Genomic DNA, 27,354 nt, shown 5'->3' on the forward strand with positions numbered 1-27,354 from the left:
GCCTCCACTCTGGCGTCCACAGCTTCTTTACTGGTCGGCTTGTCTGAGGCAATTTACTTTTTTAATTGTGTTTTTCTTTAAATAGAAAATGACCATGTAAATCTGCCGACAAGTTCATTACCGTTGATGAACATACCGAATATTTGAGCAGAGGTGTGATGGAAGCAACAACTGCAATTTGTGTTTTCGAAAATATTCGTCATTTTTTATCTGTGAGATAAATAATTGATAAAGGAAGATTTGATCAATAAAATATTTCAAAATAAACGTCAGTTCGAAGAGTTTGAACTGTTTTATTTGTCCATTTGCATTGTCTTCATTCATTAATGAACATTTTAATGAACAAATTGCGACATTCTTGGGGTAAATTTTCGCATAGCCAGATACTATGGTGTGTCTCTCCGTTCCCCTTGCCAACGATACATTCTTCTGCTGCTTACGCAATTCGCATACATTTTCAGCATGCGGGCATGGTTTGCTCTGTGCTGAAAGGCCGGCTGATTTTAATTTTTGGAATTTTCATAAGTAGCTATTTATTTAAAACGCTTAGTAATTATAATGTATTATTTTTATTATAATAGCTTAGTAATGTACAGTGTAGCAAAAATCCACTGTTGTAATTGATCATTTGTTATTTGCTTGGTTCAAATGACTTAAAGGTGAATACTTTAAGGCTCATCATATCTTGTCAAAATACGTGTTCCTATTATGAATAATAATTTTGAATATTAAAATGAGATATGAATAATTGAGTTCACATTTAACCTATATGTGGCGCGTAATTAGATCAATGATGATTTCGCTTAAAATATCTCACCAGTGATAATAAGACCATGGTTGTAAATTACTTCATTTTTAAGCGCATAAAAATTGCTGCAGTATCATGGGGAAATTACACTGGTAGTGTTTTCCGTAAAATAAGTGAGTAACCTAGGAATGAGGCATTGTAATTCTTATATCACCTATAAGTTGCTATAAATACTGGTGTTCGTATTTATTTTTTATTTTTTATTTTTTAATTGTGTATAGTTTCATTTATTGAAATATCATTTACAATAATAGTAAGTAAAGGAACAATGTATTATTTAAAAACTAGACTGGCGCTCCTCTCGGCTAGTAGCCTATACCGCAAAGAAAGGGAGTATATGGAGCAAACAATCAAGAAGAAAAGAACACTGCCAACTGAAAGCTCTAATTTAATACAGAAGAGTGAATTATCTAGTGGCTAGCGCTTTCAAACTCTGTACAGTTCAGGTGATACAGCTAGCTCAGTTCACCGTACCAATATCCCACATAGTGCATCATGCGCGATATAGGCTATTCTCATGCCGGTGCTTTAGAGTTTTTATGCCTTGAGTAAGTTTATACTAGTACTATGCATTTACACATTTACCAGCAAGTCGTCAGAAAATGTCAGATATTATCAGCAGACGCTGCATTACACTTTAAGTCCACTTTTCAATGTGATAAACGTTTACTTTAAACATTGTGTTGTATTCTAATTTGAGAATTAAAATTCACAGCTCAGCCATCTGTAAATGAGGCTGGTCCTGTCGTCACATTTCAAGCCAATCACATGCAAACTACGCTTGAGACCTGCCGCCGGAGCCAATCATCAGCTATACAATGTATATATTATTTGTTCCGAAGCAGAACATGTGTTCGAAGCGTTGACAGCGAGCTTGATCGAAAAAAAGACCGAGTAAACGTTTTCAGTGGAAAACACTCATAACAACTTTAAATGTAGCTGAAAAAATAGAAATGTTAGAGGGCCGGGTTATAGTTGGTTACTTTTGCCGGCACATGTCTAGATAAAGCGGAAGAATCTTTCAACGTTTTGAACTCAGTAGGCAACTTTAATGCTCGTCTAATTGCAGCGCGAAGTCGTGTATTTCTGTTTTCATGCATATATTAGTGTTTAATTGATACTTTTGAAGAATAAACTGTTATTTTTTTCTGAACGTAAAAGAGAAGAAACGCTGAACTTATGACATTGCACAGAGGCTCGGACAGGTGCTGCAGATGGGCGGCATAGGTGGTAATTTTTACCTCAGCATGTTGAATGGGACTGACGCTCAAAGTTTTGGGAAAGACGCCGATATTAGTAACCACCTTCATCGCACAAAGGATTTAGCCGACCTCAAAATGGGCATTCAAGACACCAGGTTCTACTACCAGGACTCCAACGGACAGGACAATTTGTCTCTGCCATACCACACGAACCAGACTGTCACTGGATTCGGAGCGCAACCCGGGAGGTTCTACTCACCAACACCGTTTAGTAGCTGTCCCTTCAATAGCGTGAGATCCCCAGCCAGAAGCGGTTCGGGACAGAGTTACATGCCGACAGGAAGCGAGGGTTTTGCGAGCCCTGGAAAAGAGGTTTACTCTGCAAGTGGGGAGAGTTACTCCACACCGTTTCAGCATGGGTTCCCCCGAACACCCCTCTACCCCTTACCTGGGCTACAGGTGTGCGGCAAGACACAGGCATTGCTGAACAACTACCCGCTATGGGCGAAGTTTCATAAATATCAAACCGAGATGATCATCACCAAACAGGGGCGGTGAGTAAAGACGTTTGAAATGTATTTTAAGTGAATACTTTGTTCGTTTAGTTAATTGTATGCGAATTAAAATGACTGGGCATTAGTCCTAAATTCTTTACCGTGTCTGTAATTCACAGCCTGATTTTTGGTATCATTCAGAGTGGAGAAGTCTACGTCTTCGGTTTTTCATTCCCAACAGCCTAGCTTACGTGTTTTTGGGTTCAACGTTATGATAGCCTAGGCATATATATATATAACGTTGATAGATGCCAGCGGTTTATATGCACGTCAATTTATATTTATTTAGGACAGAATCACTCAAGCGCACAATCTGATGAATGTAGCGGCATTGAGTAATATGCCGGAGAAGGCATGTAAACCGAGTCGCTCGACTGTCGCTCAAATTACACTGTTCAGTTAATGAGATATTAATATTAGGGTCCCGCAACAAGGACGTGTACTTAATTTGCGACGGGAGAAACATTGTAATGAAAGGTGTGCTGCCAGTTTTCAACGATAGTCGGCTATAACCAGCCGTGGAAAATACAGGCTTCTGTATGCTAATTTTTTTATTTTCATTACACTTTATATCAGTGAAAATCCAACTGGAGTGCAAATCCAAAGTTGTAATCATTTCTATTTGTACAGCGTTCCCCGAATTACTTAATTTCACTGACATTATAACTGCATTACATTTCTGTATTTCTACGGCTATATTGCCCTTGCCGTAAACATATTATATTATAATAATTATTGTGTTATGCCTTAGTAACCTTTTTATTTGTATTAGGTATGTGTTCTCTGTCGCCTATTAATATATTTCGTTGCCAAGCTTTTTGTTTGCAATTTCGTTTTATAACCTATGCGTCCTCTTCAGAAACAAATTAAAGTGTAGCCTATTTTAAATTGCTGTGTTCCACTATGAACTACAATAGCTACAACGAGAGATTACAAAAAAGCAAAAATGTGAAAATATTGTCCCTAGAAAACATCACAGTTGCACTGCTACCTCAGTGTGCGTCCACACCCACCTCACCCAAGGAAAAGAAATCGCTTCTGGGGATGTCTGATAGGTCACCGAGCATTAAGAGCCCAGCGCGTCTTTGATGATTAATTTACTAATATGCGACGCGTCCACCTGAAAGATGAGTTTTCCGCAATGAGTTTCGCCTTCATCCTGAAATATTACTCATAAACTATTACAAATATATTTATATATGCGTACAAATATAAAAGCAAAATATTATTATTCACCCGTTAATTTGTTTAGAAGTTTAAAAACACCGTTTTAAAAGAATAGCCCGTTTTACAACCAAATAATTAATATAATAATAATAATAATAATATCGGTTTTCTATATTAAACTGTCTTTAGTTAAAATAAGATGTCTGAAGACGAAAACAAAGTATACTCCACACACTCGCACTACACATTGTCCTGTAAAACCTAAACTAGGACCTGAGGTGAATTGTTTTGATAGATTTTTTTAGATTATGTTTTCTCCCATTTCTGAAAGAAACAGTTCAGTTTATCACCTGCACCAGAAATCAAAAAGGAAAATATTTTTAAAAAACACTTTATTATTTAAAATTAAATGCATTTCAAATAGATCTAGTGTACTACATATAAATATTGTGAAGCATGATTACTAATTACTTTTAAATGTCAGCAGGACAGTGTGAGCTATGTAGGTCATAAAGGATATAGGCAAGCACATGTGCTGCTTAAATGAGACAAGCTGTAAATCCAAAATGATGAGCAACCATACTGTAGACAGCAAAATTTACTGAGCTTCTTGTTGGTGCTGAGTTCATGTAACAATGTGTATTGCAAGTGATTTAAGAGGACAAAATGACTTTAATAGCTGACTCCGAGCCATTGCAATAGATTTAACCTATATACATGTTCACCTACCTTCCTCTTCACTTTTTTATTCTATTGGAGCCCATGTTTAATCAACATGTATAGTAACTATTTGAAATCTAATCAGAACTTTGCTTTTTTACCCAGAAAAAAAAACTTCTATTTTGTAAATGCAAAGCTAATTATTTCTGTCAATACAGAATTGGGCTTATTGAAAATTATTGAAAATTTCAGCAGACCCTATTTATTTTCCTGTGAGTTTGTCAATAAATGAAGTGATTTGGGATGGGCAGGGTGATTTGTACAGGGAAGAGTAGTTTCTCACCTCCTGTCAGTCCTTTCATGTTGGAACGCAGTTCCTTTGGAGTTAGGAGTGAGAAGTCCTTATGCAGAATACTAAAAATATCTCTGATCATCAGATAGTTAACTCTAGAATGCTCATGACAGGTTCCCTCAGGGGTTTACCTAAGAAGCCCCAAAGAGCTGAGTAGAATGGTACCAGGCTATCGGTGCCAGACTTATATTGCTTCTTTGTGCTGAGTAGATAGTTTGTGCGGATGGGCGCCAGTTAGCCTGGCACTCATTGCTTTGTGAAAAAAACTCAGGTGGGCTGTGGACAGCTCAGTGTTGGCCTTGGAGGTGGCTATGCGGGCGTCGTTCTGCTCAGAGTCTTTCCCGCAGTTTCCGCTGTCAGTGTTGTGCCCACCTAAAAACTTCAATCATGAGTGCAAGCGCTCTTCATGCGCTATGACTGTTGATTCAGTCCGTGGCACTGCCCTACATAAGCTAGAAAGACAATAGATTTTTGCATATTTACTTTTATGTAAAAAGTCTACATATCCTGATATTGGCTCGCATAATGCTACTGGTTGAAAAAGCATGGCAGCCCTCCAGATTGAAACCTTTCTGGAAAAATTCCATTTAGACAAGCCAAATCCCACACCTGTAAATCCCCGAATGATGCCTTTTATTGACTCTGACTTTATTGACTCTGAATTAATCTGAGCCCAGTTATGGTGTCAATAGCTGTGAATGTGGAGTGGCAGGGGAGCATAGAATACGTCTGTGCACAGAAGCATGTTATTCAACACTGCACTAGTAAACAACAAAGAATAAATTCTGTACATTTACCCTGGAGTTGATGTGGCACAGATGACTTCAGTGAGGTTGGAACTTTTAACTTGTGAAGTGTGTGATTGGAGGGACATCCAAGTTTATGAATGGTTCTGATCTTGATTTCCTTCAAAATGATGCATTTAAGTACTCTCCACAAACACAAGCACGTAGTATGTGCACATCACGGAGCAAGCACATGTATTCTTAAATTAACGTAAAGCGATCATGCTTCTAACTTGTGACTTTAATCAATGTGACCACATGCAAGAACTACCCTGAAAATTTTCATAAGCTGTTGAAACAATGAACAAGGGTGTTTCTTTTGTTTGTTTGTTTGTTTTGTTACTTTCTGTAAAACTGCATTGAAGTAGCAAATGGACTTGTTGCATACTGTCTGCAGAGTTAGAAATGATTTCTTGTTGCCGCACTCACCAATGAAACCAGATAATCTGTCTTAGCTTATGAGAAACAGATGCATATCTGCTCACTGAACCAGGAGACTTGCGTTTAATCACTTCTGTGTGATTATAGAATAAGTCTGAACTGGTGGACATGTTCTGTTTCCACTTCTTCTTGTAAACCTCTTTAGTTTGATGTGGGATTGTGGGCTGGACCTGTTTTCTGGCACAGGTTTTAAAAAATATTTATATGATTTTATATTGATTAAAGATCAAGTGGAAATGAGTCATTTCATTTAAATAATAGCCTAATTATACTTACTTAAATAAAACATACTGTGGAAGAGAAGTGTCTCCAGTAAACATTGCTCCAGACCTCCCTGAAACTCTATCCCAACATTCAAGAAATGGTCTGACACTGTCACTCTCATGTTCTCCGCTGCCACAGTCTATTATAAGCCCAGACATAAGTGCCAGTCTGCATGTGTGTGCATGCGTGTGTGTGTCTGTGTGTGTTTTTGGTTGGTGGTGTGGGGATGTTGAGGCGGGAGATTAATTACTTTAATTACATTAGCCAGGATGACCATGACCAGCATGTCATCTTCCACAAGGTTGCAAGGCATCTGCCAGTGAAAGTCACATCAAAAACTGAGCATGCCGCCCCCCCCCCCCCCCTCCCCCACACACACACATATACGTTGCACACACACACACACACAAACACAGGGCATAAAGACACTGAAATATAGCCACAAACAATCAAATCAAACAGAATTTTTGGGTGTTGTATACTGTCATTTTAAACATTTACTTACTTACATTTTGTCATTATATATTTCAAGTGAAGACCTTATGTGTATGGAAAAAGGTGTCAAAAATAAAATGGAGTTAACCACAATATGTTCCAGTGACTAATGCTTGGCACAAGGTAGGTCTTTGTGCTCAGTACAATAGACAGTGTAGGAAGCCAGAGGAGCTTCATTTCTCTAGACTCTCTGGGCTTTAAAAAATATATATTGTAGGGGCTGATCGCATTTGTATCTACTCTTTTCCATTCCTTACTGTTTCCTTGATTAACATCAATGTATTTTTTATGGTCATTGTCCAATTGTAAAATAAACAACAAAAATTTAATGATTCATAGAGTGGTGATAGATGTATATGTAATATACATAATCATATATTAACATAAGATCATTTACGCATTAACCTATTTGACGCTAGCAGTATCATCAAGCTTCTTTTTTTGTGTCAGTGAATACAAGCGTTTGCCATTAATGCCAGATTACTGGTTTTGTAAAGGGATCAACTATGGCCTGTTCAGTGTTATTAAATCTGCTCTACCTTCTCTTGTCAATGTGATGGATCACATGCCAGGTAAATATGGCATATTAATTGCAATACTAATTAATTTACCAAAATGATGTGTTCTGGTGAATTACATGTTTTATATTTCACCTATTATACATTTGCAAATTTGACGTTTCCTGAATAAAGTCAGGTTCAGTACCGTGCTGATTGATATAGTAACAGTGTTCCACCAAGAATTCATAGCTGCAGCCTTCAAGTTGTATACCGAGCTCCCTAGACCATGTTAGCTTTCGAATAAAATGACCATTGGAATTTAACAAATCCATAAAAAATATATGGGCCTGGCATCTCTCATGTTGGCATCTTGTTTCGTCACTTGCAGCTTGAGCGTTGATTGTTGCCACTTGCCACACTCTGTGCGGCCCTAGGAAGGGATATGCTGAATAGGCCAGCCAGATCTGTGAGCTCTGTGCTTTGAACCTCTCAGCTACCCGACCGCCCCCTCCGTTTCCGTTTTCATTGCATCTAATGGAGCTCATATTGCTTTACAGCTCAAGCTTGCAATACCCTTGCAAATGCACTGCACAAACCTTTGTCTGGAGAGCACTGACATCACCAGTGCAGGCCATGCCAACAATGACTGCACTACAACCTGCAGGTTGACAGAAGTACTTGAGCAGCCTTTCATGAGTCATTGTTGTGACCTTGAATGGTCCTAACTTTTTCACAACTGAAAATGTGCTTTGAACAAAGAGTATCGATCTGGAAATATTTAGGAATTGAATGTAGGCAAGTTTTATTTTACAAAGCCTAACACTTTACACCACAAGACAGTAGAGCAATGATAAGATGTTGAGGTTGGTTTGAGAATAACAAATCTTCCAGTTGCACTGTAACCACTCCATCATCAGAACTGTTTGATAAGAGTTGTTTCTCCGGAACACTCCCAAGCTAATTATTCATTGATACAGTCTGTGTTCTGGCAACCAGGCCCCACTAGGAGTGGGATGTTTTACCGAAGTGATTGCAGACCAGAGGTGCTGTACACGTTTTTACCTGTCTTTACTATGGCAATTACATGGCAATTACTGTTGAAAGATGAAAAAAGATATTTCCAATTTTCCCATTACATTTGTTTCTGAGAATCTGCTGGTGAGTGCTCATATACTTGAGTAAATGGTCCCACTGCTAGACACCAGTGAGAAAGACCAGACCCCAATGAGAAAGAGGTGAACGATATGCATTAACCCCATGTTGCCGACAAGGCATTTTCAGGACCGCGCTGAGTACCATGTTCAAAGATTTGTATTCCTTCAAAAATTAACTATCATCTAAACTCTAAGCACATGGAGGCGTGATTCTTTGCACAGGTGAAGCACTATCATACTGCTACTGGGTAAGCTACAGTCTCCTGTGACAGAAAAGTGGAAAGACTCTAATGCATTTGGCAGCTGTAAATCTTCCCACAGCATTTGAACATGCTGGGTCCAATTCAAAATGCAAAGTTAATCTTTTCAGTTTGTTTCCCCAGATGAATAAAATAGGGTTTACCTTAACTCAGGAGGACTGAATGATAATAAGTGTGTTATCATTATTCTGTAAAGCACAGTATCTCAACAGTCTTACTAGGAAAATATTGAATAAAACAGAAAACAATGTAGGCAAGTACAGCAGACATTGCAGTAGCAGCTCCCAAAGAACCTAGAATTTATTTTAAAATATACCACATGATAAATGTCTTTTCTTAGGTAACCAAACGCAATGATAAAAATACTCCAAGCATGTTCGAGAAGAAGTTTAAAAGTTTCAAAATAAAGGAGGAAGTTCATGCAGGGCCCTGAATGGTCTTAACTCTGTGCACATCAAATACGGTTTATTCAGATCATTTTAAAATACAGCTGCTCACAGAGATTATGGGAGACAATCTAAAGAAAATGCCTCAGTTATCAAAATATATGTGCCAATAAACATTCAGGACATATTTCTGTAATTAATGAATAAATGTAGGGGACAGCCCACTTGGGTTTCCTCCGGGTACTCCGGTTTCCTCCCACTGTCCAAAGACATACAGGTAGGCCAATTGGAGACCCTAAAATTGCCCATAGGTATGAGTGTGTGAATGAATGGTGTGTGTGCCCTGCGATAGGTTGGCGGCCTGTCCAGGGTGTATTCTTGTCTCTCGCCCAGTGCACGCTGGCATAGGTTCTAGCACCTCCCGCGACCCTGCTCCGGATAATTGGGTATAAATAATGGATGGATGGGTGGATGGATGTACGGGATAAGATATGCCATGTCTGAACACATGAAATTGGATATATGCCTTAGCTAAATTCAGCTGAATACCTAAGGATCAGACAAGGCCAGTTTCATACATATCTGTAGAGTAGATCAAGGCAAAAGGTTCTTTGCTCTCAAACATGTAAAAAACAAACAACTGAAAAAATAAGTGTGACAAAACCATAGTGTGGGCCTCCCTCCCCCCCACACACAAAATTTTACGGGCGCACAATGATCAATAAGACTTAATCATTGCTGTATACATTTGCATAGGCATGTTTCTGGTGAGTTTTGAACAATTGGTAATGGGGATGGCAGTAGAATGAGACCTATCATCATGTTGCACTAAGCAGCACAACCTATATAAACAATAGGGTGCCAATTTGCTGCTTAGACCATAATAAAATATCCTCTTTAAACCAGGAGAATGTACTTAGCAGATGAACCCAAGTTTTAATGTTTTAAATATTTTCAGAGTCTATTGTTAAAAGCTTTGTCTTCTGTGTTTTATAGTACACAAATATTTCTTATTTGCAATACCTTTAACTTTTAACCAGATATTGCAATGAATTAAAATGACTTATAAAACAGGAATGATTAGAATAAAATGCTTATTATTATGTATTATTACTATTATTTGTTCTACTAGTTCACTAAATTGAATGAAGAAGCACTTCATATGTTCAGCACTTCAGTTGTTAGTAACATACAGCGTAACCAAATATGAGAAGATAAAGCGTCAAATTGCTTGAGTGGTCTGTGGTTGTTTGTCATCAGCTGACTCCCTCTAGATCTGAGAACTACGAGAAGTGCTTCATACATTTTGAGCTGAGTCAACACGTCTTTCAATTCATTCTATGTAATTAGGTAAAAAGTTAAGAAGTGTTTCTATGCCTTCCTTGAGGTTGTTCAGTGCCCTGTGATTTGCTGTGAACAAATGTGGGGGAGTTCCACATGCAGCATCATTCCTGAGTTTGACACTATTCAGTATTGTATCAAAGTTGGATCCTAATTTAAAAGAGCACATTTGGAGTGTATCTAAAAAGGCTTGGTACATAAAATGAAACTTAAAATTATTTTCCTTTTGAGAAATGAGGTGCACTGATACAGATGATTGAAATGCATTTGTATGCAGGAGTTAGGCTTATCTACGTATTGTATTAACCTCAGTGGGCAATGGCAGGACAGGGCACTACTGAATTCACTTCGCTGCAGTAGTGGGGGAAGAAGAACAGAAGAAGCGAAGCAGAAGAGGAAGGGGTGTAGGTGGGAAAGACTGAACAGCAACGAAGCTACAATGGTCATACCGAGCAGTGGAGGAACCTTTGATGTGCAGGAAGCAGAGGAAGGTGTTTTTTCCTCCCTCTCCATCTTTCTCTCTCTCTCTCTGACTCTCTCTCTCTTCTCTTCTGCTATATTTTGCTTCATACTGGCAGAGATCTTTCAGAGGTTTGGGTTGGGCCTTCTGAGCTCTGGCTTTGAAATGTGCAACAGCCGCTGGGCCCCCGAGGTCCTGGCAAGTGCCCAACTCTGTCTCTTTTCAAGTTTTCCTCTAAAACAAGCTCTCTCCATTCAGTTCTGCCTTGGCACTTTATACCACTGGCTTTGGTTTGACTCAAAGCACTGCTACCCATATGAAACCAATGCCGTTGATCTATTTTTTAACCGTATGCATGGATATTGATAGTTGATAGAAAGAGCCAAGGCAGAACTGAATGGAGACTATTTGTAGATTAATATTCAAGGGGATATAACTTATATGCTGTTGTATGCTGGCAATGTGTTTTTTAATTTATTTTAAGTATCGTATTTTACATTGGAAATAACACATTTTATTGCAAATAACATTTGGCCTGATCAGTTAGGGATAAAAGTTAACTGATTCAGAGCCGGGGTGTGAGTGAGGTATTACATTCTTTCATGTGGCCTTAATGAGATAAGCCATTCTGAACTATGCATGTAGATTGGACCATACATTTGTCAACTGCTTTAAGTTTATAATAGTATCATAGAGTATCATTGCTTTTTTTCAAATAATGTTGCTTTGACCAATGTGGGGCAGTTGAAATGTTGGCCTTTATGTCTTCCCAGTTTTGCACATACTGTGCAGTCTGTAAGTATTTGGACAGTGAGACAATCTTTATTGTTTTTGGCTCTGTAGTCCTGCACATTGGATATGAAACAAAACAATATTAACATGAGGTTACAGTGCATATTTTAGAGTGCATCTGCCTTAGTTTGCGGGTCTATATATGCATTATCAGGTGAACTATGTCGGAATTGCAGTTATTTTCATACATTGTCCCCCCATTTTGGAGGACCAGAAGTAACTGGGTAATTGACCAGCTGTGTGTTGTTGCTCTAGGTTGGGAATTTGCATCTGAAGTCTGTTACTGTTGTCTCTCAACATGAGGACCAAAGATGTGTCAATGGCAAAACATAGGCCATCATGGGGTGGAATATCAGAATAATCAACCAGAGATGCAGACAAAACAATGTGTCAAAATCTGTTTGATACATTATTAAGAGGCAAGAATGCATTGGTGAGCTGAACAATATCAAGCAACCTGGTAAATCACAGTAAATTAAGACCACTGCAGTGGATGACTAAAGAATACTTACACTTGTGAAGAAAAACCCCTTCTCAACTGTTGAACAGATCAATAATCAAGAACACTCTCCAAGATGTAGGCATGGATGTATCAAAGACTAAAAGAGATGACCACACCACCATAACCTCAGAGGGTTCACTGCAAGATGCAATCCACTGGTAAGCCTCAAGAAAAGAATGGCCAGGTTAGAGTTTGCCAAAAAAAGTACACAAAAACTAATATGGACAGATGAGATCAATATTAATCTCTAGCAAAGGAACTGCTGATCCAAAGAACCCAGTGGTAGTGGTTGGTAGTTCTTGTATATAAATTTTATGTGTCTGTTACCTGGCTTGTACTTGTTCAAAAAGTATACAAGTGCTGGTGTTTTAATGTATGTATTTGTATTGTAAATAGCAAAGTTGCAAATATATTATTATTATTATTGCTCAGAAATATCTGAACTGTCACATTTTGATGGTTCTGCAGCCATTTTCCAGGGTAATCTCATTGTCATATTTCCTTTTTCAAAATAAAGTGCTATGCGGAAGATCATTTTTAATATTTCAATTCTGAGAAGGCAGGAAATGGCAGCAGTGGGTGTGCCTAGAAACTAAATTTTTTGTGACATCATGTGACAGATTGTTTTTGTCTCTTGCACATCTAAGAAAATGACTGTGTGCGTTAATTTGGATTAGTGAATTAATGTTTGTGATAATGTGGAAAATGTATTGTCCTTACATCACTTTACAACTGCAACAAGTATTACACAGTCCTCTTATAATGATGACCTTGTGGTGTGAATGAAGTAGATCAATGATGGATCTCATTCAGTGAGAACTAGGAGTCCAGGATATGGTACTTTTTTGATTCCCCAGGGGTTACCTCAGAGATCCGATGTGGGGTTCCCCCCAGAGTTGAGAGCACTGAGGTTCTTATAACCAAGGTGAATGCACTCTCGTAAGAGTTACAGCTGAATAAGCACCCAGCAGTGCGAACACGTCAGAATGTGCTGCTATTTTCAATCGTAGAGAAAATGTAGCAATCTGCTCAAAGTAAAAAAGATCACCCAACAGATTCACATGATGGGCTTAGAAATGTGGCATCAGGTGCACTGCAGATGACCAGAAAGTACCTCTTGGTCACATGGTTTTTACATTGGTGACAGAACACTGGGAATAACACTAATAGAGATCTATTAGCAGCCTGTTGAGAAGATTTCCTTTGCTTTGTACTACCAGGCTGTCACTAACCTGGGATATGTGGTAAGACTGTTTATGAAATTAAACGGGTCATTGAGTTAAAGTACACATATCTGTGGTGTAAGCCACAGAAAGGGCAGTGTAATACAGAGCAGACTCCATATTTTATTTATTGAACTGTCATGTTGCATTTCTGACTGTGACACTTACATACTATTTCAATGCACATGGCAATTTTAAGAGATCAAAATGGGTAATGATCTACAACAGATTCACCGTTTTGAATTTTAGGTTGATAATAGTAATAGTTAATAGTAGGATAATAGTTATCTAAACTATTAGATAGTAGTTTAGGTTTCATATTTAATACATTTTTTAAAATTACAAGCGTTTATAGAGCAATCAAGGTCACTGAAATAGAATTTTTTCTCCTCTCTATCTCTCTATCGCTCTGTGTGTGCTCTGACAGGGGAAGCATGAAAGTCTATTTCAGGCCTATACCACTTTTTTCTTCTGCCATTTACTTGTCTGAACGCTTCCTGTTACACTCTACGTGCCTGCATAGGGTGTTTCAGAGCTGTGCAGAAGCAGAGTAAAATGACTGCTTGTTCTTGTCGTAAAAGTTTACCTGCCAGCGTGTGCTGTAAAAGTGGGCCCGTTTGCTTGTTTCAGCTTTACTACAGTCAGCTGACATCCGTTTCCTGTGCAATTGTGAAAACATTTGTTTGTTGTGCCTTTCAAAATTTTACATTTAAATTTATTCTTAAAATATCTGTAAATCTGTAAATCTGTAAAAGGGTAGCAAGCATGTCAGTGCTGTTCGTCTTGGCTAGCCATTAGCATACGTTAGGGTGTTGTTTAAGCTGGCAGGCGGCTGCCACAGCGTCTCAGCTGTTCTGCACTGCATCATTCGGGGGTTGCATTGTGCGCCATAGAGAAGGAGGGAGGGGAGCCCAGCAACGCAGCGATGTCCGGGCTGCGTGTTTCAGACTGATTTGCCTTTATCTTAGACAACTGCGCTCACAGCGGTGACGGAAAATGGACCCAAAAAAAACCCGTCCCCGTGAATTGCTGAGTGTTTCTGAATTACGTAGCCTACTGATTAATGGAGCTGTTAATGTCTCCGTATGGCTGTGAGCCAATGGCAGGCCCAGTGATCTTACAGTGAAGAGGACCCAGAGTGAGTGTCATGCAAGCAGCAGGACTGCTCACAGCATTCGAGACCCATGTCCTGGTCATTGCTGGAGAACTGAGAGCTCTCTCATTCTCAGGAGTTCCCCCAGCATCCTCTGGACCGCTACGATCATGATTTTTATTGGCCCATCATAACCGATTTGTACGTCCCCACAGCTGTAGGGCTGCATGCAGTGTGTTTCTCAGTCTCCCAGCTTCCACTAGGGAGCGCCAGAGCAGTTTCCAGTGTGTGGTTTGCACTGGCAGGTGCCTTCACCGAAACCCCTGAGATTCCCCCGCATGTAGATGAGCCTCCCTGTGGTTTCCCCCTGCCAGGTTCTGATTTCCTATAAAAGGGCTGCCTTTTTATAAGTGTGACAATATTAGGGCTCACTCAGATAAGGAAAGTGACACAGTCCTCACCGTATCTTTTTTTTTTTTTTTTAATCGTTCTTTCTGAGGTGTGTGGGCTGTGTGGCAAAGTTCAAATTTTCCCCTGGTTTCTTGTTTCACTTATATTGATGACTGATATGATCACCCGCAGCCTGTTTGCTTTTTTTTTTCTTTCTTTTTCTTTTGCTTTTGACGATACCTTTGCGTTCAGATTTCGTAGAACTTGTTGATTATCCTTGACCTGCCATGCGAGCAGTCAGACAGACATCCGTCTGCGCAAAACGGGAAGTGGGAGGCGTGTGCCAGCAGATACAGATGCTCGGTGACAAGGTTCTCCCTTGACAAGAAAGCACCTCTGGCACCTCCAGTGTCACCTTTACAGGTTTTTAAAGCAGAAAGCGCAAATGCATAGAATCATTTTCGACAGAGAGAACAACGCAGATGTGCATGAGCAGTACATGTAGCAGCGCGAAGCACCGACGATCACATTTGAGCCCTCATTGTTGCGTTTGATTGTGTGGTTGCCCCCTATTGGCGTAGAGGCATCAGTGCATGACTTGACTTGACTGGAGATTTGCTCTCAGTGGCTGGAAACTGGTTTTTTTCACTACTTCACCCTGCAAGATGGGGGTGGGGATGTAGATTTGTGGTTTGTAGCCCTGTCTTTCCGTTCACCCTCAGCCCAGCCTACTTGTACCTAGAGCAAAATACACAGGCAGCACCAACACCCCCACCGTAACCACACGTGGTCAACAAGCTCCTTGTTTCTAAAAGCGGCACTGAGCAAGAGGCTGTACGCCATAAGCCCTCCCCCCACCATTTTATCACGCACCCCTACTGCTTACCATGTAACCGCAGGGCTGCCGCATATAAGTTCTGCTGCAAGTGAGAAGCTATGGAACAGAACAGTAATGGCAAGGTTTTCAAAAAGTGTTTCTTGTGTCCTAAAACTACCGTCCGTAATTATTATTGTGCATGAGGTGAAACAAAACATATAAAATACATTTCTCAGATTTACTATATATGTTAACTCATTACTCTAAACGTCTCTTTGAAGCACTGCTGTTTCTGAAGTATGCTTTAGATTGTGTCTGCTGCTAACTTCATTTTAACTATGTCGAGAAAGTTAATGGAAACTCTGGTTGGTACTTTTGGCAAGTATGATCTTTTGCCTAAATAGAGCACTGCTCCAAAGTTTTTGGCTGTGTTTAGACGTTTAGTCATTTAGACTTTGTGAGCAACAGCCCAATGTGGAATGTGGTTTTTAGTAGCATTTCAAATGTCACTAAGAAAAATTATCTGGAATCTCAAATCAGCCCCTCGAAATATGAATCATGGTCTTTAAAATAGCTAGCAAGCTGAACATCCTTTTTGATTTGATAAGCACACAGCCAGTAGTCAATGTGCACATTATAGGCTTGTAAGTCACACGGTTGTATCCCTTGGGGGGGCAGTTCATTCAGCAGAATAGTATTACTGCAGATGTTACCTTTTGGTTTTGGGCCGACTTTCACCCCTGAATCCCCTCCAAACGGGTATGGATTCAGCTTTGAGAGAGAGAGACTGAAGGGGTATGGATGCAGCTTTGAGAGAGAGAGACTGAAGGGCTATGGATGCAGCTTTGAGAGAGAGAGACTGAAGGGCTATGGATGCAGCTTTGAGAGAGAGAGACTGAAGGGCTATGGATGCAGCTTTGAGAGAGAGAGACTGAAGGGCTATGGATGCAGCTTTGAGAGAGAGAGACTGGAGGGGTATGGATGCAGCTTTGAGAGAGAGAGACTGAAGGGCTATGGATGCAGCTTTGAGAGAGAGAGACTGGAGGGGTATGGATGCAGCTTTGAGAGAGAGAGACTGAAGGGCTATGGATGCAGCTTTGAGAGAGAGAGACTGGAGGGGTATGGATGCAGCTTTGAGAGAGAGAGACTGAAGGGCTATGGATGCAGCTTTGAGAGAGAGACTGAAGCCTTGGGACTCTCTGACCTCCTTGTTACCTTTCCTCTGTGACAGCGACTGAAATCAAAATCGCTTCAGTGAGGAATGCCAAAGCAGTCAGCAGCCGCTCCCACCCACATGTCTTATTAATGGTCCTATTAAAGATTCACGTTCCTGCCCCTCCCCCAGACTCTTTACCCCTTCACACTCCCATTGTCCTCAAGGTCCTGTTGCGGTCTCATCTGCTCTCCAATCCTGTTCACATCGCTGAAGTTCTGGCATGGCCTCCACCTCACTTAAAGGGCTGCTGCTGTGCCCAAGGTGCACATTTTTGGTACTGCAAATTACATCATCTATGTATATCATAGTTACAGTATTAAATTTGCCTCAGCCAGTGTTGTAGATCATTTAAAATTCTCTAAAAGCTGGATCCATACCCCTTCAGTCTCTCTCTCAGTACTGCATCCATTCCCCTTTAATCTCTCTCACAAAGCTGCATCTACACTCCTTTAGTCTCTCTAAAACCTGCATCTGTCCATTTTGTCCTGTAGTTCATGTGTGGTACTTAACTTTGATTATGACTTCTGATTTCATGACTGCACGGTTAAAAAAGACATAAGGCAATCTTTGTACCCTGATGGTTTACCACTTTTATAAAAATATGTTTAACTTTTTCTGATGGTAGAGTAACTCCAGAAACATTTATCAAATTTCATGCTGAAAAAAATGAAAATTTTGAGGTATTCTCTGCTGTTAAACAGGGACATTTTTTACCTTCATGATGACAGGAGGTTTAACCCAGGTCTTACTTTTCTGGCAGGAGGATGTTTCCTTTCCTGAGCTTCAACATCAGTGCTCTGGACCCATCAGCACACTATAGTGTGTATGTCGACGTGGTTCTGGCCGACCAACACCACTGGCGATACCAGGGAGGCAAGTGGGTCCAGTGTGGCAAGGCGGAGGGGAACATGCCAGGTAAGAGGGGCTTCACCCAGGAAACTCTCAGCCATCCAATCAAAACAGCCCGCTCAATTCCCCTCAACCACACTGACCAATGCACCAAAGGCCGGAGTGAAGAGTAGGTTTTAACTACTACTGTTTAATTAAAAGACTTCACTGAAAAATATGCTTCGCTGGATGAACATAAAAGTTTACTTCAAACTGTAACACCTATATTTTTTAGGTTTTCTCAACTGAAAATTGGTTTATTCAAACCGAGAAGACCAACAAAAAAAGTGTAGTGTAACAAATTGAAGTGAACATTTTAGGTATATCCAATTAAACGTTTTCCCATTGTTATAATATGTATAGTCTATGCATATATGTAGTTTAGTTCAACGAAAATAATTGCACCAGCATGTAGCATTGACTGTATGTGTTTTTACGGCATGTGCACACCCATACACACACAGCAAACCTTTGTGTATATGTGAAAGCCACTCCCTCCTCTCAGACAGACAGAGGGGGTGGTTGTGTGGTCTGACGATTCCTCTAGCTACACTCATCTCTCACGTATATGTGTGAACATCTTGTGAAAAAAACCTCTTTCACCTTAGCCCTAGAGGAGATGACAGAGCATGCCACAGCACTATTCCAAACATATACACATAAATATAGAACCGATTGTCTGTTAAGTATTTACGTGCATGACACTGTTTTATGTGATATGCCATTCTCAGGCCTTGCCACATGCTAGTTTTGTATTTTCCTTGTTCTACTCCTACATTCAAAATATTCCAGGGATCAATCCAATACACCCTAGCCTTTCGGCCATTGCTTTTAATCTGATATGAAGTACCAATCTAGTAATGCAATATGGGATTTGACTAGCGCAGACAGCATGAATGCACAGCCTTTAACACCTGCACCTGCTAATAGGTGCACAAGGAGATGTGTTTGTATTTGTGAGGTGTTTATTGTTGGTGCATCAAGCAGCCTGTTCCATTTGTGATTGATGCTGCTGTGCTGCACTTTCAAAACTGTGGGGACTGTGATGTGGGGGGTGAACTATGGGAAATAAAGAGCAGTGTAGTTCTCATCACTGCCTGTGATAAAGAGCATGTGAGAAGTGTACTTTGGGCACAGGAAGACTGGAGGCTATAAAATAGTATGGTAATTATCTCTCTCACGCACTGTGCCTTTCCCTCTGTCTTTATGCCCCCCTCTCTCTAACCCCCAACCCCCAACCCCCAACCACAGGTAACAGGATGTATATGCACCCTGACTCACCCAACACAGGGGCCCACTGGATGAGACAGGAGGTCTCATTTGGCAAACTGAAGCTCACTAACAACAAGGGCAGCACCAACAATGTGGGCCAGGTAGTAATGCACATTTACTCTCTCTCTCTCTCCCTCTCTCTCTCACACACACACACACACACACACACATCACACATATATGCACGGACACAAACATGCGTACACATATGAAGGGGCATTCACACTCTGTGTACCATAAAGTAAGTACTGTTTTTAATGACAAATTGTAGGAATTTAAATACATTTAAAGGCTGTTGCTTAGGACCAATATAGTGCTTCCTCATAATAAATATGTTTCAGAGCACAAAATAAACCAAGGGGCTCTGTCTACTTTCAATAACCTCAAAATGTGGCAATGTACCTCTATGAACATTAATCAGGAAGTGACAAGAAGAGGCTCAGGTATTTTAGGCCTTAGGCCAGATGCACAGTATACACAATGTCTTAACATCGCAAGACATCTCACATTTACCGACCATGATTTCCGTCCTACATCTTACTGTAGTTGTGCATTATAAAACGAGGTAACGACGTGAGGTTGCACATTAAAAGACAACAATGAAGGTCAGACATTTGCATGCATTGGCAGCTCATTGAAAGAAAAGATGGTTGCCATAGAGGAAGATAAATTGTTGGCACTTTTTATCAGCGTCTTTAGCCTGTATATGCACAGAAAAACACAAAACAACAAAAAGAAGTCTTCGGGCACGTTGATGGTTTGGGTGGCCAACATGGACTCTCAGTAGTACAAAGAGAGTTGTAGGTCAGAATGGAAATATTGACAATAATCAGAGAACTGGATAGCTTCATTCTGTAGCTATAGCCTAACTATTCTTATTTTAGCTTAAAATCTTTATCTAGGTATTAGCCCTGTACAGTAGCTGCCTTAGGTCTACTGGACTACCCGATATCACAGCTGATTTGGGTGTCCCACATTTTCAAGATCAGGGCGAAAAGCCATCGTGGCAAGCCTTTGTTGCTCACATGAGAGGGTCTGAACTCTCTCATTAATTACTGTCCCATTCTCTCAATCCAGTCTGGCACCAGCCAATCATTTTCTAACGTGTTTGATATTTTCATCATTGCCCTTGTAGTGTGACAGGTACAACGAAGCGATTTGTCACATTGGCCAAAGAGATTTCAGTAGTAGCGCAATAATCACAACAGATTATAAGGCATTTTATAATCATGCATGGTCAAGTATCATACTTCATTATTATTATTATACTATATATATTATTATTAAAATTATACTGTATTATGAGCAGATTATAAGTATGTTTAAAATGCTTTGTAGACATAGGTGCCATAGAAAGCGTTACCCACATGGCCTAAAATTTAGGCTACATCACATCATGTGTCATTTTACTGTTGGTAATCTGCAGTAGCTGTGTGTGTGTGACACGTGAAAGTTTTCTGTGGGCACTCTTGCACATACAGTATGCACACACCTACGTGCTCAAACACTCAAACACTTACACCGGTGTAACTGCACACACCTGCTTTCAAATGATTTACTGTCTTGCCGAGATTAGTATTATCATTGACTATGGTAATGCCGTTGATGGCTTCCAAATTTCATATGAACATCTTTTGGCTATTGAATGGAGCTTTGAAATAGTTTGATGTCCATGGTTTCTTCTCTCCCAAGATGATTGTGTTGCAGTCGCTGCATAAGTATCAGCCACGGCTGCACATTGTGGAGGTTAAGGAGGATGGCTCAGAAGACCCCTTCCTGTCCTCCAAGGCCCAGACCTTCATCTTCCCTGAGACACAGTTCATTGCTGTCACAGCCTATCAGAATGCAGATGTAAGTCACGTGACCTTCCATTGTCAGGTTCCTGGCTGTTCCTCTTTTAAAACTGTATGCGTACTGCTACGGCAAGAATGTATACCCTGAGCTCAGTGAGCTAAAGATTCATAAAGCAGTAGATTTACTCTCATTGACTGCCTAATGGATTAGTGGGACACACTAACAGTGGGACACAAAGAATTTTGAATGATTTGGAAATTTGGCTAAAGTGTAATATCTTCATGTCCCACATTTTCTTTCCTACTCTCTTACTTCCTACTTTCCCTACCATTTTCCATTCCTTTTGCTGACTCCTGTTCCTGCTCTCTCTTCCAACCTTTCCATCCTCTACTATTTCTTGCACAGATCACTCAGCTGAAAATAGACCACAACCCCTTTGCTAAGGGTTTCCGGGACAATTATGATACGTAAGTAAGCAAAAAGGAAAAAAAAGACTTGCACTCTCTGGGGGTGGGGGGGTGGCAGTTCTTTTTTAGAATTTATGTATGAGAACATTTGAACTTTTAACTCCTCCGTCTCACTGCATCAGCTACTTTTGTGTGCTTACGATCCTTCTTAGTCATTATATCATGCATGTCTTTTCAATGTTTTGGTATAGGTTAGCCATGTCATGCAACGGACTATTAGTTCCTTAGGGTTGTGGAAATTAGTTGATGTCTTTCTCATCTAAATTAGCAGAAAAGCAGCCAAAACAGCTGTACACAGGGCCCATGGTGTGCAGGGACCCGTTAATTGTTTTGTTGGTGGCTGATGGCAGGTTTTTCTGTAGGCTGTACGCCCCGTCCGAGGCAGACCGGCTCACGCCCTCCCCCACAGAGAACCAGCAGCTCGTCCCAGGCACCTGCTACCCCCAGCCGTACCTGGCTGATCAGTATGTGAGCCCTCTCCCCCAGAGCCGCTTCTACAGCCGGGAGCGGATGGGCATGAGCCAGCAAGCCAAGGACCCCGGCGGCAGCCCCCACGGCCGCTGGTACTTGTCCGGCCAGCAGGGGCCGCCGTCCAGCCGGCTGGACTTCAACTCTTACGACAGCGACTTCTCCAGCAACGGCTTCTACAAGCCCTTCCCCCTCCAGACGTCCACCCACCACCCGCTAGGGTACTACCAGGACCACCACTTCCCCCCCGGGAACGTCTCAGCCGCCGCCGCTGCCTCCCCGGGGGCATGGAGCTCAGGTCGCCCCTCCCCTCAGTACCTCAGTCACCCCCACCCCACTAAAGCCGGGCCCAGCCTGAGCTGGTTCCGCCCCGTCCCCCCGTCCTCCTCGTCCTCTTCCTCGGACCCCAGGCTGCACCCCCTGGCCCTCCTGGACCCGCTGGGCCCTCCCCCGCCGCTCCAGGATAAGCCCAAAGAGTCGGGGGAGGACCCTTGGCTGGAGCCCCCCTCTGTCAAGTCGGTGGACTCGGCCGACTCAGGTCTGTACGACGGCGCCGAGAGCAAGAGGCGGCGGGTATCGCCATACGCCTCCAGTACCGAGAACTCGCCCCCCAACCGTGGCACAGAGGCCTGCGAGAAGGACAGCAGCAGCGATGCCGGCTACTACGGCTTCTACACCAACTGAGTACCCGCCAACCCCCCCTCCCCTCTACCTCCCACCGCCTCCCCACCTACCCCCCTCCCCACCCCCGTCTACGTGCGCCCGTTTCTCCCACCCAGCTGTCTGTTCTCCACAGTCGCGCAAACATGCCGGGAGGGAACTCTGCCTCGGTGAAGCCGAGAGGATGCCACAGAGACCCCCTCCGCTTTCACGTTCAGAATTTGCTTGTGTAATTTCCGCAGGGAGGCCGTCTGGATGCCACTTGAGTTTCTCCGCATTTCCCCTCTGCAAATTAAGACTGAAATTCCCCCATTCCTCCAGTGAGGCGCAAACTGAATCCTCTTCTGTTCGGTGGACAGGGGGGTTTGGGTGGATCTGGAGAGGCATTCTGGGATTGATTCCTCATTGAGTGACAGTGAGGAGAGTTGGTCGGCCAGCACTCAGACACAGGCCAGAGAGATTAACATTTGTGACCTGAACCCCACAACCCCGCCAGTGTCCTTGAAACTGGCCCATGTCAGTACCCTGCTTTGGCCCCGCTGAACCGATCCACGGATCTGGGTCCCAGCCCATGTCGTGTAAGTCCCTGCACCCACTGACCCCATTCTGTCAGCGCCAAACTGCCCAAACCCCTGTGTGTGCTGTGACCCTACCTCGGTGAACAATGATGACATCACTGACGGCCCACATTCAGGCATCTGACGCCAGACCAGCAGCCCACCTAGTAGGCAGCAGTCGAGGAAGGAGAGCTGTGGGAGGGGGAGGTGTGAGGCCTTTTCTAGTGTGACGAACAATCAGAAAACACATGTTCCAGAGTGTCGGTGTTCATTTTCCAGCTTTCCAGCTGTTTTACAGCTTCAGACAAAACAAGGCAGCAAGCGGCTGCCTCATAGTACATGCCGGCAGGCCAGTGAAAAGCATGGCTGTTTGAGTCAAAGGTGGCTCAATCAGAAAGGCTCAACCAGATCTCAGCAGAATGAAAGTATCGTACATAGTATCTTAAGTACTATTTGGTTTTCACCAGCGACGTGAGATAAGCATGCATCTACTGAACAGCTCAGGGGAAGGAATAAGTCAGCTCCCATAGAGTATGAGGTAACATACTCTGACTTCACAATACAGAAGTTCATTGTGCCATTGTGCCATTGTGCCAGAAGTTCCATTGCTGTATATGTCAGTATTAAAAAAACCAAAAACCTCACAGTTATCAATCAAAGTTTGCCCATTCGAACCCCAGCCAAGGGTCCTGAATAACTGTATCAGCCCGATGGCAGCTGCTAACGGCTGAGGGAGTGGGAGTTAGTGTCAGGCGCTTCAATGCAAAGCTGTGCTGTCATCACGTCCGGGATCCTGAAGGGGCCTTAGCCTCCGGAACACCTGCGATTATCGGGCTGTGAAACGGAACAGCGGGCGCATTTCTCACCGGCCTCTGCTGAACTCTGGCCTTTATGATACGCGCGTGCACAGGCATTTCTGCTCTCGCCATTTGGGCCCTGTCCTTAAACAGTCCAACAAAAGGCCCCTTCCGGCTCTAGCAGGTGATTAAGGAGAGCTTATTTCCAAGGGCAGTAATCAAGAAGCACGTGATTTGGCCTCTGTGGAGAGGGGGAGGTGTTCAGCATTGCAAAGGAGGTGTTGATTAGGAAGAATCCATCTGTGGAATATGCGCAGCGCACCATATCCTCGCAAGGGGGGTGGGGGTTTGGGGGTTGGAGGACAAGCACGTAAGTAATACACTGCCACAGTTTGGCCACTCTGTGGTGCACAATTCAGTGACACTCTTCAGATGCCACGGAGACAGCGAGTTGAAGAAAGAACTCTGCGCCAGGAGCTGCAGTGCATGCTGGGTCTTTTTCTTATTAGAACTGAGTGCTCATACCAATCGCTTATTTTATCTATCCTTGCTTCCTTTCCTTGCATCCTTTCCTAGTGTGAAAGGCCAAGCGGATCAAAAATATGCGAAATTGACATCTGGAACCATGCGTTGTTGGCGTGTTTTTTGCGCGTTCTCAGTTGTTGACAACACATGATTCCTGATGTCAATTTGAGATATTTTTGAACCATTTGGCCTTCCATACTAGGAAAGGATGCAAGGAAAGGAAGCAAGAATGGATTAAATTAGCTATTGGAATGAAGCCTGAATCCTATCGATTTTTCTTTTCTAGAGAAAAAGACCAGTACAGGTGCAGGTTTAAGCATGCCATATTGCTGGCCAAAAAGCATATTGAAAATATTATGCTGTAAATAGTCTAAAAGATCATTATCATGTCAAAGGATCTTTTATCACACACGTCATAACATTAGGACTGAATGACAATCAGCATAAAATGCAGCCTGCAATAACCCAGTTTGAAAGTATTGTAAAGTTAAAATTAAGTTCCTGTCTGGTTTTTGCTCCATGCTATCAGCACCACAATGACCAGGTGCTTAGCAGGAAGTGAACCCATTAACTCTGTGTGAAGGAAATACTTTATCTAGCTTAGTATTAGTTTCCACTGCCAGGGGGGAAGTAACTGAGACAGCTAGACAGCGGGTGTGGAGAATCATACGGCCATGGCACTTTGAACCACAGGAAAGATTTGTAGAGATAGTGCAAATGGAAGCATCAGTACAGGTGTGACGAGGCAGGTAACAATGAAGCAGAACAATGACCAGAAGAAGTACTTGAAGGGTTGCCTCACTTAAATTAGCAGGCATTATGCAGAGACAATCAGCCAATCACAAGATGGCATGGGCCTTCAATGTGCGCCTGAGCTTCAGCAGTGGTGTCCACTAGTGATGGAAGGGCATGTGATGTTTTCAGGACTTTATTCCAGCTTTCCACAGATCCAAATTATTCTATTTATAGCCACTGATAAAATTTTATATGAAACAGAATCACTAACTGTTGCAGGAGTGAATTGGTTGCTGGTTGAAAAGTCGAGACAGACAGGTCCTCCACCATCACAAAATTATGGCAGGATCCAGTTCCTCCCTCAAGTTAGCCCGTTCAGCATTACTGCCATTTCCATCTGGGGCTGCCATTTCCATCTAAACCTTGTCAGTATTTTATTTTATTTATTTTTTTTCAAGGAAATGTGACGTACTGTTTTAAAATAAACCAGGGATGACCTAAGCTTAATCGATTGATATAGCCTGTGGTCTTCCTGTTATTTGTTGTATGCAAATCATAAAACTAGCTGTCACAAGTCTTCCCTTTTTCCGCTTCCATCGTATTGAAGCAATATGAAGACCAGTGAAGCAATACTTTTCCCCGTACATGATTCTCTCAATAGCCTCTGTGACATCATCAACTTGTCTTCTCCACGGCCAAAGGGAAGTGTTTTGCTCACACTCTGAAGTATGTCTTCAATGGGTTCCACTGGAGAATAGAGGAAAAGAGAAGGTTATATGTTGTTTGCTCAAAGCCTTTTGAAAAATGAGCACAGAAGCACAAAAATGTTTTTATCAGTTTATTTTTGATCACCACTTATGGGGATGCATAGGTTACAAGCATATGCAATGCACTCCAAAGAGATGGTGGTATTTCCATTTTGTGCTGTAATCTTGTTTGGCGTAATCTTTTGCGTCTGATGGTGCCAGCAGCACCTGCTTCTCTAGAGCACATGTAATAAAAAAATGGGTTGAACTTTTTGAACTGCTTACCTTTTGTCTTCATTCAAAATGTATCATGCTTATATGCTTTTTATTGAAAAACATAAAAAGGCACAAAATTACAAACAAGATTAGGAAACAATAGTTTAAGCAGTAACTGGTGACTGGTAACTGAATGAAACTGCCGAACAATCTAGATATTTTAAGTGCAATTAAAGCTGCAGTTGGTTTATTTGAAATTGGTTTTTTTTTTTTTTTTGTGGTTTAATTAGTAAATGGGAAACAAAAATAATATTCTGAAAACTTCTATTCATCTTTTTATATACTTTGATGGCAATAGTTACATTTTTTTAATTTGTTTTGTACAGATGTATTGGATATGCGCTGACCACATATTGACAGAAATGGTCTTTTTAGGAAATGATCAAACCTCTGGCCACAGGGGGTGTGCTGCCCTCTGGTGGACGTTATTCTGTATGCTTTTAAAGCTGGACAAAATATAAGACTTACTGTACAAATAGCATTTGTTGTAAGAGTGGTCTGAAAATTAAAATAAAATACATAAATAATAAAATTAAATGACAAATTTCCCATGTGTATTACCTCCCTGCTAAATCCTATTCCTGTAAATTCTCAAATACTCTGAATGTTTTCTTTGTGAAACTGAATCAAATTCCATTTGGACATCTGGAGTATATGGTCCAGTGAGGAGATGCGTGATATTTGCAGATGTAAAGGGAATTTTCATGCAGTGAATGCTGGTAACATGACTGGATACAAACAAGACCTTGTTATAACTACATATTCTCGCAAAGGTGAAATTGACTGTGAGGCATGTTCAGTTGTGTCCAATGTATATTGTTCATACCCGGACCTGTTGTAGCTCTATCCATTCTGTAGATTCAGTCTGTGAAATTATCCACACACAAAAAAATAAATAAATAAATAAAAAAGCTCAGAGGCCAACATGTGGAAAGGAATGTCTTCAGTTGATGGTGAGACTGTTGAGTAACTAAAAAATAGCCTAAAATGTATATATATTCATACATTTATGTATTGTATTTGAACTATTCTATGTGTAATAATAAAAAAAATCAACTATGTAGGAAATACTCCAAATGAGAGAAAAATTATTTATTAAAAGCTGGCTTAAATATGTGTATTGTACCGATTGCTGTTTTTTATTCATGAATAAAAGTTTAATTGTCCTCAGAAGTTATGATTATTTTTTCCAAGTCAGTTTTAATGATGCATTTCTGTATCAATATCCACACCATTTTAGACAGAGTGAAGGATTTCACACAATTATTAGTGCCTTCAACAGTGTATTGATAAAAAACTATTTTTAA

At 41.4% G+C, this 27,354-nt stretch overlaps 1 protein-coding gene across 2 annotated transcripts; it reads left to right on the top strand.

Annotated features, from left to right (window-relative positions):
• Positions 1-1,655: 1,655 nt before the first annotated feature.
• On the top strand, positions 1,656-27,213 carry tbx21 (T-box transcription factor 21). 2 transcript variants are annotated; one of them, XM_035403774.1, is made up of 6 exons: positions 1,656-2,564; positions 17,623-17,777; positions 19,002-19,123; positions 20,715-20,873; positions 21,222-21,283; positions 21,634-27,213. In XM_035403774.1, exons 1-6 carry the CDS (start codon positions 2,023-2,025, stop codon positions 22,433-22,435), a joined length of 1,842 nt encoding a protein of 613 aa, XP_035259665.1. In that variant the 5' UTR covers positions 1,656-2,022; the 3' UTR covers positions 22,436-27,213. The 2 variants fall into 2 exon arrangements, with proteins under 2 accessions (XP_035259665.1, XP_035259666.1); XM_035403775.1 differs by having other exon boundaries at positions 21,646-27,213.
• The last annotated feature ends 141 nt before the right edge of the window (positions 27,214-27,354 follow it).

The sequence above is a fragment of the Anguilla anguilla genome, chromosome 2 (assembly GCF_013347855.1).
Source record: "Anguilla anguilla isolate fAngAng1 chromosome 2, fAngAng1.pri, whole genome shotgun sequence".
Classification (NCBI taxonomy): Eukaryota; Metazoa; Chordata; class Actinopteri; order Anguilliformes; family Anguillidae; genus Anguilla; species Anguilla anguilla.

What these genes read in the sequence shown, in the direction of transcription:
- tbx21 (XM_035403774.1), top strand. Translation starts at nt 2,023, where the DNA reads ATGGGCGGCATAGGTGGTAATTTTTACCTCAGCATGTTGAATGGGACT. An exon ending in GCACCAACAATGTGGGCCAG is followed by an intron (nt 19,124 to 20,714) that starts GTAGTAATGCAC and finishes TTCTCTCCCAAG; the next exon opens with ATGATTGTGTTGCAGTCGCT. An exon ending in CAGCCTATCAGAATGCAGAT is followed by an intron (nt 20,874 to 21,221) that starts GTAAGTCACGTG and finishes TTTCTTGCACAG; the next exon opens with ATCACTCAGCTGAAAATAGA.